The 13,549-nt window shown below is 41.3% G+C and overlaps 1 protein-coding gene across 2 annotated transcripts in view; it reads right to left on the bottom strand.

Annotated features, from left to right (window-relative positions):
• FHAD1 (forkhead associated phosphopeptide binding domain 1) overlaps window positions 1–13,549 on the bottom strand; it is a 71,229-nt gene that overhangs the window by 33,955 nt on the left and 23,725 nt on the right. For both annotated transcript variants that reach the window (XM_089773212.1, XM_089773211.1), the window contains 5 exons: window positions 12,560–12,625; window positions 11,865–11,969; window positions 7,027–7,134; window positions 3,648–3,728; window positions 1,415–1,564 (listed from right to left, as the gene is read on the bottom strand). In XM_089773212.1, the coding sequence (XP_089629338.1) occupies window positions 1,415–1,564; window positions 3,648–3,728; window positions 7,027–7,134; window positions 11,865–11,969; window positions 12,560–12,625 (510 nt within the window). The remainder of the gene's footprint in view (window positions 1–1,414; window positions 1,565–3,647; window positions 3,729–7,026; window positions 7,135–11,864; window positions 11,970–12,559; window positions 12,626–13,549) is intronic.

Raw genomic sequence — 13,549 nt, forward strand, 5'->3', positions numbered from 1 at the left:
TGGTTTTAGAGTTGCACATAATGAATGGAAATTCAGAGTAAATTCACAGGCAATTTCCACATCAGAGGTCAAACCTGCATGTGTACATGCAACTACCATGATTTTACTGTGTGCAGTTCTAAAAACCTGGGGCTCCTTAGCTCCCAGCAGATGGGCAGCTTGTCTGGAAGCCAGGAGGCCCAAAGAAACCCCAGTTTTTGGCAGCCCACCAGGTGAGATGAGGATGAGCCAGGAAGCCCTGGGAGTTCCAACCCTGTAACTGCCCCCAAGCAGGCAGCCAAGGAAGGAGGGATACTAGGCCCTGGTCTATAACTCCCTTTATTTTGAAATAACAAGCTACCAAGCCCGTTAGAAATAAGGAACTGTTTATTTTGAAATAACAACTCCTGTTTTCCTCGGGGAAGAACACTTATTTCAAAATAGTTATTTTGAAATAGCGGTAGTGTGGATGCGCCACTGCTGCTATTTCAAAATAACTACTCCCCAGAGTCATTCAAAGTAATTATACCCCAGTGCTTCCTGGGGCTCTAAGTCAAGGTAGCCAGTCCACATTAAGGAAGTTTGCCTCAGACTAATTTTGAGGCTTCTCTGTAGTGTGGACATGCTATTTCGAAATAGTTATTTCAGGAGTTATTTCGAAATAAATTATTTCAAAATAATTTCCTAGTGTAGACATGCTCTAGGACTATGTTTCTCAACCAGTCTTTCGAGTACCCTTAGGGGTATTTGAGAGAAGTCTGGGGAGTACCTCAACACAACTAAAATTTGAAGAAAACTGGATTTTTGTTTTAAGTTTTACAGTGCTTTATTATTTTTGTACTTTTTACACCCACAAATTTCATCACCTGCCCGCTACAATTAAGTTGTTTAAGCAAGTGTGTTGCAATGGTAGAAAAAATGTTGTGTGTCTGAAAACTGTAGGTACTGGGGGGTACTTATTTTTTTAAAGGGGTACTTTATAAAAAAAAGTTTGAGAAACACTGATCTAGGAACCTAGGGATTTCCAGCATGCAATCTCCTCATCAGACAAGATGCTAAGGAACCAAGGAGATGGGCAGGTTGCCAAAATGGCAGGACATAGGGTAAGTTTACACTAGAATCCTGGGTTTTTTGGTTTGTTTTTTTGAAAGGTTTACTGAAATCAGCATGCTCCCATGGAAAATTCTTCTGTCAACTAATAAGCATTTTGTGATGGGAAAATGTTTCATCTACATATTTCTGACCAGTTGACACACCAACAAAGCATTGCCACTGATTTATAGAGCTGGAATACACCTCTTCAGTATTCTATGCAGCAAATCCTTTCTCTAGTTAAACATCTAGATTAAGTCTGTGCTTTAGACAATCAGGTGATATATATCTGAATTATCTTCTAATTCACTTTCAATATACAAAAAGCACTAAAAGCAGTGACCTGGAGTTCATCCAATGATTTCTTCAACACCTCAACGCTTTCAGATACTTTCTTCTCTTTGGAGTTCTTGGAACTTATTTCCTCTTGTAATAACTTCTCTTTATGAATCTGCAGCTTTTTATCAATGATCTCTCTTATCTTTTCCATTAACTGACAAAAGGGTATGAAGACAGAAGAAGAAATAAATGCACAGAAATGGAAGACACACCCATTTTCACTTGAAAAGAATGACTTTTCAAGTAAACATAAGCCTCCATTTTCCATAACAATTCTTAATTCAGTGTAAAATAATTGACAGAGGGTATATCTACGCTTGCAGCCTATTTCGGAATAGGGCTGCAAATGTAGGCATTTGGAATTGCACATCAAGCCTGGGATTTAAATATCCCGTGCTTGATTTGCATCTTCCCAGCCGGGCCATTTTTTGAAATTTACAAGCCCGGAATAACTGACTGCGTCTACATGTGGCAGTGAAATGAGCGTTCGAAATAAAGCCCTATTTCGAACTACCTGTTAAACCTCATTGCAGGAGGAATAAGAGGTAGTTTGAACTAGGGATTTATTTCACTGCCGCGTGTAGACGTGGGTAGTTATTCCGGGCTTATAAATTTCAAAAAATGGCGCCCGGACGGGAAGATGCAAATCAAGCACGGGATATTTAAATATTTGCAATTCTGAAGGCCTACATTTGCAGCCCTATTCCGAAATAGGCTGCAAGTGTAGACATACCCTAAAATAGTTTGGTGCTCTACTAATCACTAAGGCCCAGATCCTCAAAGATATTTTGGTGCCCAATTCCCATTAATTTCTGGCTAAATACCTTTGAGAATCCTTACCATGAGGTGAACTGAGGCAGCCACCTCAGGTGCCAGACTGTGTGTGTGTGTGGGGGGGGGGGGGAGGGCACCTAAAACCCAGAGTATAGAAAATTGTGTCTGCTGCTGGTGCATATGTATTCTCTCTGTTCTAGATGCACAGAGATGGTGGAGTGCCATGAGAGGAGTAGAACAGGAAGAAGGCAGAATTGAGACCTTTCAAAGTTTTGGCCCAAGCGAGGAGGCATGGGGGCGTCATTTGAGCTCCCCTCCTCAGGTGCCAAAATGTTGTAGGCCAGCCCTGAGAATCCTAAATAATTTTAAGGAGAAATTAAGGGGAATTAGGCCTGAGAAATTATTTTGTATGAATAGGCTTAAAGAAAATCCCATCACCAGGGGGCCAAGTTTCAAAAACAGCATCTCAATGTACATGCACTGTTTGTGATCTGAAATCATTTTCATACAAACAACTCAGGATTGCTGCATGCAAACTGAGAAGTTTTAGGTAGTTAACTGCCAAATCTGTATGCCAGTCAGTATTGACTTCAAGGGATGCTGATATTTAAACATGTGTGTAAGTGCTGTGCTGAATTAAGGCCAGAGCAGTCAACACCTTGCAGGATCAAGGTGTGTCTCTAATGTGCAACCCAATTTGTCTCCATTTTGTAGAACTTCCATGCAGTTAGTGTCAGCATCAGATCATGGAGACTGAAATGAAAGAGAAAATGAGCCTCTCTCCTGAGGCTTGGGCAAACTATCGGAGTCTTGGAAATCTAGGATTCAAACTGTAATTTGGTGAAAAAAAAAATCACCCATCCTGCCCACCCGGAAGTGTATTTTCCTATTAAAGCACATTCGCTCAAACCCAGATTTGGAGGGGGAAAATGATCAAATTTCTTCTTAAATACAATAATAGATAGAGTTGATTTTTTAAGTGAAACCAGTAAGTCATTATTCTTTAACCTACACCTTACTCAATTGATCTCTTTCCTTTCTTAATTGGTATTTTAGTGAAATAAGACTCAGATACAGCACCAGGTCCATTTACCAGGAATGTGCAGTTTATCCATACAGTATTCAAGCCCCCTCTCTCCCCACTTCCCTGCTCCAAAATTCTCCATTAAGGTACCTTAGCTCTGTGCTCATGAGCATCTGTTGGACCAGCATCATATGCCACCTTGTATCAGGTGTCTGCAGCACCTTGTCTGCATGGAAAGAACCCCAGAAGTCTGGGATGGGTACGGAGACACTGCAAATTACCTTTGTTTCTCAACTGGTGAAGTGAGTCTGTATAACTGGAAACGAGGTCCAACAAGATAAATACGTGTAAACAAATATCAAGATCTGCTCCCTCAGTATCAGAAGGCCCCAAAATGTAACAGCATCAATAAATTGTGTTTGCTGTCACCTGAACTAACCTGTTGATCTGTTACAGTCTCTGGAATTTCTGCTTCTTGTGAATAGAGGATTTCAATCATTTGCCTTTTGAAACAGTCCAGCTAAAGCAGAGATGGATAAAGTAAAGGAAATCACTAATAGCTAGATTCAACAGAAACTCCTTTTGGCTAGCCTATACTAGTACTGAAAAATCCATTAGAAGGGTACGCCAGTTTAATAATTAATTCATTCTATGAACATTTTCATTAATTACAGAGGGCAAGAATAGTAATTTTGAATTAATATTGAGGGTATTCTGCCAATGATCGTTGATCTTGGAGCCCAATAAGCACACTTGATCTTGCCCTAGGCTATAAATTCAGCTCACAATCAGAACAGTCCACAACAAACACTACTATTAACTCGTAAGTTTATACCACATTGATAGCTTAACACTATAGTTAATAATACTACTCATGTAGTCTACTAAGTTAAAGGGTATAATCAACAGTGAGACACCAGGGGGGTTGTTAAATCACTGACAGTGAGTTAAAAGTGATTCTTGAAGAATGAATGCCATTTTTGTAAGTACTGTATGTGGGAAGGAATGTGATGAAAGTGTGCATAAAAACAGAAACATCAATATGTTCATAAAAACAGGGTAAGGATCCCTACAGTAAAACCAGAATGGGCGGCGGGTTTAAGAGGCAGGGAAGATAATGCCTTTCAAAAGTGCCAGATGTGGTCTGTCCACACTCCACCTCCAGGACCTCTCCACTTCAGTGTGGCTCCCTGAGCTTCAGCTGTTTAAAGGCTAGGACCAACTGACCTCCCCCTGCCTCAGGGATGGGAAGGCTGGAGTCTGGGGCCATGCACCACCTGCTTTTGGAGGGGAGCTGCCCCTGCAGAGGGAGGGTGCTGGGTTCCCATGGCAGGAGGGGAGAAGGAAGCCATGGGCAGAAGAGGCGGGCATCATGCAGCAGGGATGGAGCTGGCTGTTTGCCTTCCCCCAGCCCTAGGTTCACCTACCGCCCATGAAAAACAGCAAACAAAATACAAAAGAATGTAACAGCATAAGTAATAAACACACAATCAAAAGGATCCACCAAGCAACTATACTGGAAAGCTGATGTCCAAATCTTCTCCCATTAGAGTAAACACAAAGTTTGACATGAATTTTACTGTAAGCAGACTTGGGCCCATCGTAACAGATGTGGTAAAGGTCGAGTACTCTTGGGAGCCTCTGATTAACATGTCAGCCCCAATCTGGGCTGGACTGAGGTCTCTGCCTCGGACTGAATCCCCTCTCTGGCTACTGCTAAGGCACCTCTGATGATTTTTCCTCCAGACTCATAACAATGTTTCTGGAGAGCAAAGGCACGTGTCAGCTATTGAAGCAGTTTTCCAAAGATCCCTCTATGTGTCTTAACTTCCTGCTCTTCTAGCATTTCAAATGGCATAAACGAGAGAGACTGCTAGACTAAACAAGTTGCTAGGCTGCTTGTTCTGGGTGGGATTTTCTAAAGTAGAATTCCAATTGCCAGTGCTAAAGGCGGTTGAAAATGCCACCCACTGTGTATTTTTCAGAAACAAATGATAAACATTTCCCGTGAAGTGAGCTTAATATAACTTTGTTTGCTAGGCGGTATTGTCACTTCCCTTGGCTGTGACAAAGCATTACCCTGTCTCTCATCCAGCCTAGCTACGAACACCTGCTCGCCTGGGACAAGGAGTTTGCAATCTGTGACAACTGTGTGGGATCCTGTTCGACACTGACAGGACTTCACTGTTAGTAAGGGCCTATATTAACCCTTGCTCCTTTAGGCACAAAAGCAGTGGATAATTAGCATACACCCGTTTAATGCTGTAGCAGAGTTTCTCTGACCAAGGTCAACAGGATTTCTTTGCTAAGAACCTTGCTAACAACACTGGGCTATAGTGCCACAGAGGAAGATGGGAGTGATAGGATAGAGTATAGCACGGTTTTATAATACTGCTCTAATACGATTGTCAGATTAAAAATGTATCCCTGTCCATATCAGACAGGAAACGTTGGTTAATCCTGCTAGAAATAACCTTTTTAAATGATGGTGGTAGCCAGCACCATTCTGTAATTGCATGAGAGCAGATATTTAAACAAAAGTACTTTACAAAGGGCTCATTCTGCATTAAGTAGAGGCAGGCAACAGTTGTGGATGGTTCACATGCAGACTGGGTGATGGAGAGGACAAAGAGAAAATAGAAGGAGCATATAATGCCTATGCTTCATATGAACATTAGCCATCTGTAAATGAAATATGGGAACACACTGTGTAGCATAACTGGGACCTACCAAATTCACAGACACAAAAAATGTGTCGCAGATCATGATCTGGTCTTTTGTGTGCTTTTACCCTGTGCTATATAGATTTCCTGGAGGAGAACAGCATTTTTTCGGAGCCCTTGTACCCCAAACCTCTGTCCCAGCCCTGTCCCAGCCTTGAGCCACCTCTCATACTCAGAATCCTTTGATTCCACTTCCACTACAAGAATTTTGTTATATGCACAATATGAAGGTGATGTCTTGCACATCACCTCCACATTGGCACACATAAGAAAATTCATTTTCCACTCAGTGGTGGGAAAAATTAGAGGGAATCCTGTGATCCTGACCCAAAAAGGAGTTGCAGAGGGGTCACAAGGTAATTTTAGGGGGATCACAGTATTGGCACCCTTACTTATGTGATGCCTTCAGAATTAAGCAGCAGAGAGTGGCAGCTGCTGGCCGGCAGCCCATCCCTGAAGGCAACCCCGCACCAGCAGTAGCGCAGATGTAAAGGTGGCAATACCATACCAAACCATCCTTATTTCTACGCTGCAGTTTTCAGAACTGGGTGCTTAGAGAGTGGCAATTGCTGACTGAGTGCACAGCTCTGCAGGCAACAGTGCAGAAGGAAGGGTAGCAAAATCATACTGTGACACCCTTACTTCTGTGCTGCTGCTGACAGCGACTTTGCCTTCAAAGCTGGGCTCCCTGCTAGCAGCCACTGCTCGCCAGCTGCCCAAATCTGAATGCAGCACTGCCGCCAGCAGCAATGCAGAATTAAGGGTAGGAGCACCGCACACACCCCAACAATAACCTTGTAATCCTCAACTCCTTTTTTGGTCAGGAATCCCACAATTACAATACCGTGACATTTCAGATATGGACTGTGAATGTGGTATGGCCCCAAGTATAACTGAGCAATGATGCACACAATTTGGAATTCAAACCAATGTCACAGCCACAGAGCTCTGTGCTCCAGGTTTATATTTCCTCTCCGGCACTCTAACTTTCAGTAGCTTTTATGGCTATTACAAATCATTTTTTCCTACAGTTACACTTCTATTGGTAGCTATAATGCAAAGTACAGAGTAATGCTTCTTTTCAGCAACCCCTACCTGAGCTTTTGCCTGTTCCAAGTCAGCTTTAATGAGGCCTTCTCTGCGCCCCATCTCTTGTAATTGCAGACATTTCCTTTCACACTCCTTTTTCAATTCCTCTTCAGCCTGAAACAGTGAAAGCCCTTGAATATCAAAGTGATATTGTATAATAATGTCATAAGCCGATCTATCATTATTATCTACAGGAACCTTATTAAAATAGTATTGTCCACATATAATTTGGGGTCACATAATGTCACTTTTTTTTGAATTTGCAATGCTGGATACGTAAGCTGTTTAACATCCTAGCTATAAGTCACTGGTAGCTCACCAGGCATGCAGTTCTAGCCACGTAGCTCATGGTTTTAAATTAAGTTTCTGGTACTGGAGCTATTTGAGTCTCCTCTTGTACAAGATAAAAGAGTTAGGCTATGTCTAGACTGCAGGCTTCTTTCGGAAGAAGCTTTTCCGGAAGAGATCTTTCAAAAAAACTTCTTCCGAAAGAGAGCATCCACACTGCAAAAGCGCATTGAAAAAGTGATCTGCTTTTTTGAAAGATAGCGTTCACAGTGAATGGACGCTATCTCGCATGTAAGGTGTGATTACTATGGACAGAGTGGCTACCAGGGCACCTGTGCTTTTTCTTCTTTCCTCTTCTTTCGAAATAATTCCGTCTTCCCCGTCCACACACGCCTTTTTCCGAAAGAGCTCCTTAGGAAAAAGGCTTCTTCTTCATAGAATGAGGATTACCAATATCAGAAAATCCCTTGTTCTTTCGATTTTCTTTCAGAAGAATGTGATTGCAGTGTGGACGTAATTGAAATTTTTTTGGAAAAATGGCTGTTTTTCCGAAAAAAACACTGTAGTGTAGACATACTCTTACTGAATGTTCTCCACTCTATAGTAAGTCCATAAAGCAGGAATTCCTGTAGACTCCCTGACTAGCGAGTAATATATAGACAACTCCTCTGATTTCTGTGCAGTACCAGTATACCTGATAAATCTAAAAAAAAAAAAAAAAAAAAAATCTATTTCTCCATACATGTGTAATATACCAGCAGGGATGTATGTGCGTGTGTATGTAATCAGACCTATTGAAGTATTTGTTAGTCTGCCATTATCCTACCCTCTAGTGGCTGGCCAGCAAATATATTTATAGTTAGTCATGCTATGACAGCTAACAGAAAATGTAATTCATTAGGTCAGGTGGTAGATATCTATTTTCTAGGTGCTAAATGCTGTGTATGTGGTTTAAGCTGATGATCTTGGAACAAAATACAGTTATAATTAACAGCCACTGAACTGAAAGTAACAAAGTTGGAAATCATTACTAGACACAATAATTCTATCGCAGTCATAGAAAGTAAGAATTCTTTATTGCAGAGCAAGTAGTGAGATCACAGAAAGAAAAATCTAGGTGATAGCCTTATGAATACATTGAATAGGCCTTTCAAGGAGGCAAGATTATACTCAGGAACATCAGACTGGTTCTCTGCTTTTGTAAGTCCACAAGTTGCAGCTGGAGCTGCACAAGTCTTGCTTTGGAAAAGGAGAGCATTATCAAAAGAGCTATAGAAGTAAGAAAACTAAGATGACATTGGGGACTATAGCAAAACACCACCCAAGAAATAGAAATAAAGTGTAAATGAGCTAAGAGAGTAATTTTAGAATCTTTTGTAATTGCAGAAATACTAGAAAAACACAGAATGATAGAATAAAAGAAGTGGAAGGAACCTCAGGAGCTCATCAAGTCCAGTTCCCACACTCATGGCAGGATCAAACATCATCTAAACCAGAGAGGTGTCTATCCAAAATGCGATTTAAAATCTCCAATGATGGCGATTCCACAACCTCCTTAAGTAATTTATTCCAGTGCTTAACCACCCTGACAGTTAGGAAACTTTTTGCAATGTCTAACCTAACCTCTCTTGCTGCAATTTAAGCCCATTGCTTCTTGTCCTATTCTCAGAGGTTAGGAAAAATATTTGTTCTCCATCCTCCGTATACAATCTTTTAGATACTTGAAAGCTGTTATGTCCCTTCTCAGTCTTCTCTTTTCCAGACTAAACAATCCCAGTTCTTTCAACCTTCTCTCATAAGTCATGTTTTCTAGACTTGTAATCATTTTTATTGTTTATTTTATCTTCTCTGGACCTTCTCCAATTTCTCCACATCTTTCCTGAAATATGGCATCCAGAACTGGACACAATATTCCAACTGAGGCCTAATCAGTGCAGAATATAGAAGAATTACTTTGCATCTCTTGCTCACAACACTTTTGTTAATACATCCCAGAATGATATTTGCTTTTTTTGCAACAGTATCACACTGATGACTCTTATTTAACTTGGGTGCACTATGACCCCTCTAGTAAGTTGAGGGTCAGTAATATGAAGTCAGCAGGCCTGAATAGAGGCCTGTAACATGAATACAGCTCTCGGAGATCTCCTGTGTTGACCCAAGTGCATGGGGTCTAACACTCTAAAGGGAGCACTGATATTGACTCACGCAGCCAAAAGTTTATCACCACAGAAAGAGGAGAGGTTCTGTCAGGAGCACACTGGGACAACCCTGAGAACTCGGATCAGACGACACCGAAACACTGATAGTACGGACCACTGGCAATACGACTCTAGTGACCCCCTAGCTCCCTTTCTGCAGTATTCCTTCCCATTTTGTATGTGTGCAACTGATTGTTCCATCCTAAGTGGAGTACTTTGCATTTGTCTTTATTACATTTCATCCTATTTGCTCCAGACCATTTCTCATTTTTGTCTAGATCATTTGAATTACAATCCTGTCCTCCAAAGCACTTGCAACCCCTCCCAGCTTGGTATCATCCACAAACTTTATAAGTGCTCTTTCTTTGCAATGATCTAAATCATTAATGAAGATACTTAACAGAACCCATCCCAAAATGGATCCCAGCAGAATCCCATTAATTATACCCTCCCAGCATGACTGTGAACCATTGATAACTGATCTCCGGGAATTGTTATCCAACCATTTATGCACTTTCCTTAAAGTAGCTCCATCTAGGTTGCATTTCCCTTGTTTGTTAATGAGAAGGTCATACAAGAGTATAACAAATTATACACCACAACAACTACCCCTCCCCCTTATCCACAAGGCTTCTTACCCTGTGAAAGAAAGCTATCAGGTTGGTTCGACATAATTTGTTCTTTACAAATCTGTGCTGATTGTTATGTATCACCTTATCTTCAAGATGTTTGCAAATGGGTTGCTTAATTATTTGCTCCATTACATAAGGTAAATTGAGTGGTCTAATTCCCTGGATTTCCTTATTTCCCTTTGTATAGAGGGGCATTATATTTGCCTTTTTCCAGTCTTCTGAAATTGCTCTTGTAATCCATGACATTTCAAATATAATAGCTAATGGCTCAGATATCTCCTTAATCGGCTCCTTGAATAGTCTACAATGAATTTATCAGGCTGTGATGACTTCAAGACATCTAATATGTCTAAATAATTTTCAACTTGTTCTTTTCATATTTTAGCTTCTGAACCTACTCCATTTATATCAGCATTTGCTATGCTAAGTATCCAATCACCACCAACCTTCTTTGAGAAAACCAAAACAAAGTAAGTCGAGCTAAGGTATGTTGACTCCAGCTATGCTATTCACATAGCTGGAGTTCTTTAAGTTCAACTTTCTCCCACAGTGCAGACCTGGCTTGAGTTTGCTAAAATCAGTCTTCTTAAAATCCATAGTGTTTATTTTGCTGTTGTCCCTCTTACCATTCCTTAGAATCATGAACTTTTATCATTTAATGATACCTTTAACTCAAGCTGCCTTCCACTTTTAAATTCTCAAACATTTTACCTTAATTTTATTTTCATTCTAAGTCACTATGAAAAGTTTAAAAAGCTACAGGTTGGACCTCCCTGGTCCGGCACTCTCAGGACCTGACCAGTCCCAAAGGAGGGAGTTTGATGGACCAGGGGAGGTCAGCCCCTCTGCCAGGCTCCCCTGCCCCTGGGCCACCAGGCTCCCAGCTCCTTGGTGAGCCCTGGTGTTGATGGAGTTCCATTGCCCCAAGGCTGCCAGACTCTGCTGCTCTGGGGCCACCGTGTTTCTGCTGCCCCATAGTTGCTGGGGCTCTGCTGCCCTGGAGTTACCACTGCACTGCCCCAGGGCTGCTGGTGCTCAGCTGTCCCAGGGCTGCTGGGGCTCTGCTGCTCTGGGGCCGCTGGAGCTCCATGGCCAGTGTTGGGCCACTGGGGCTCTTCTTCCCTGGGCCGCTGGAGCTCCACAGCCAGACCCAGGGCTGCTGGCTCTCTGCATCCCTGAAGCTGCCCAATGGCATCAGAGCTCTCTGGTTCAGGGGCTTCTGCCAGACTACAGATATTGCTGGACCAAAGAGCCCCAGACCAGAGAGGTTCAACCTGTATTTCAAGGGGAAAAACACAGCTGCAAGCATAGCACCTGCACTTGTACTGCAGAGGCTAGCCCAAAGCTTGAGCTGGCCTCTCCTGATACATTAGGACTCAAAGCAGGAAAAATGCTGCAGCCCAGTTGGAAAAGCAGTAAGGAATTTCCTCGAGGGAGTCCATCCTTCATGTGCTGGGATGAGTCCTAATCAGTGGGTCTCCAAAAAGGTATGTGCAAGGGGGAAAGCAGGCATGTCACTGTCAAAGAAGAATCTGTATAGCCCAAAGTTGGTACTGGTGCTGTGCAATGGTATTTCCCACCACAGTGCAGTCAGGAAATCCATTCCCAATGTCAAGACTACATTAGCCTGAAATTTCACACTTCCCTTTACTCAGAAATATAACTTTTCTTTTTAGGATTGTACCTTATAAGAGAGAAGCTGGCTGGCAGCATAGACACTTACCTTTGTTTTTTCTGCAAGTTTACTTGTTATAATTTCCTGTTCAGCGCAGTTTTTCTGAATTTCTTCTTGCAGTCCCTTCACTTGCAGCTCCAGCTCTCCAATGTGCTGCAAAAGTGCCCATAAAATGGAATCACCCACACAAAATAGTAAATCATCCTACTTAATGTAATCATTCCACTTACCTAGTTTCAATATATTTACTTCAAGATCTTTTTTGTTTTATAAAACAATTTGAGTCATTCAGTTATTGCATATTCTAAACCTTTAAAATAAAAATTGGATTTACAGACCTGGGAGAAAATAATCATTAGTTTATTTAGGCATTTAAGGAGTAACATTTCATTTATAGTAAACAAAAACAGGCAGATTTATGGTTTCATTTACCTCTGATGGTTTGCTCTAAACTCAAATACATGAAAAAAATAATAATATAGCGAGCACTGGTCAATTGTAGTTTAAATCTTATTTCAAATAGAATTCCACTTCACTGAAAACTGCTATTAAAATATTCCAGGAGTCAACATTTCTCCAAGCTGTTATGCAGTTACATTCCTTTTCATGACAAGAACTGGACTATAAATACAATTCATCATATGTCTAGTTAATTATTCTCTCAGGGATGCAGCATTTCAGTTTGCTGCTTGCCTATGTGCTAAAACAACCCAAACAACTAAAAACTAAAAAGACTAACTCACATTTTGGTATGTAATTACTTCTTTCTCTCTGAATTCATGCTTCATTTCCTCTTTAATTCTAGAACACTGGAATGAATGGCAACCAAGGAAAAAATCATCAAGCAAGGAAGATATGATTATTTTTATGTTATGCTGAGCACAAACCAAAATAGTATGGCACCACAGTAAGAGCCCAATACTACTGGTTGCTGAGTGTCCTCGACTCATAATAAAATAAATGAGAGAAGAGACTGCACAGCACCTTTCAGGATTGGATTTTTAGAAAAGCATTTCCTGCCAGAAAATCAGAAAAATGATTAATAGTAAACAACGCTATGCAATGCAAATCCCTGGTGCTTTAGAAAAAGAGTGCCACTGAAAATGCAGAGGTAAGGAAGAAAGGAATAGAAGAATTTTTTGAAACAAGTAACATGATTGGAACTAGTATTAAACAGAAATTTTAAAACGAATACATGATACATCACATGCATGTTCTAAGCTAGTGTATACTAAGCTAGAGAAACTGGCTATATTTATAGGACCAAATGTTATCAGACGTTCAGATAACGAGGAAAATTCTGACCTCTATGTCTGTGTCTACATTGGCACCCTTTTCCGGAAAAGGGATGCTAATGAGACCAGTCAGAATTGCAAATGCCCCGGGGATTTAAATTTTCCCCGCGGCATTTGCATGAACATAGCTTTCGCTTTTTTCCGGCTCAGGGCTTTGCCGGAAAAAAGCGCCAGTCTAGACAGGGATCTTGCGGAAAATAAAGCCTTTTCCGGAAGATCCCTTATTCCTCTTTAAAATCAGAAATAAGGGATCTTCCGGAAAAGGCTTTATTTTCCGCAAGATCCCTGTCTAGACTGGCGCTTTTTTCCGGCAAAGCCCTGAGCCGGAAAAAAGCGGCAGCCATGTTCATGCAAATGCCGCGGGGAAAATTTAAATCCCCGGGGCATTTGCAATTCCGACTGGTCTCATTAGCATCCCTTTTCCGGAAAAGAGTGCCA

The sequence above is a fragment of the Pelodiscus sinensis genome, chromosome 24, assembly GCF_052426305.1.
Source record: "Pelodiscus sinensis isolate ZL-2025 chromosome 24, ASM5242630v1, whole genome shotgun sequence".
In the NCBI taxonomy this organism is placed as follows: domain Eukaryota; kingdom Metazoa; phylum Chordata; order Testudines; family Trionychidae; genus Pelodiscus; species Pelodiscus sinensis.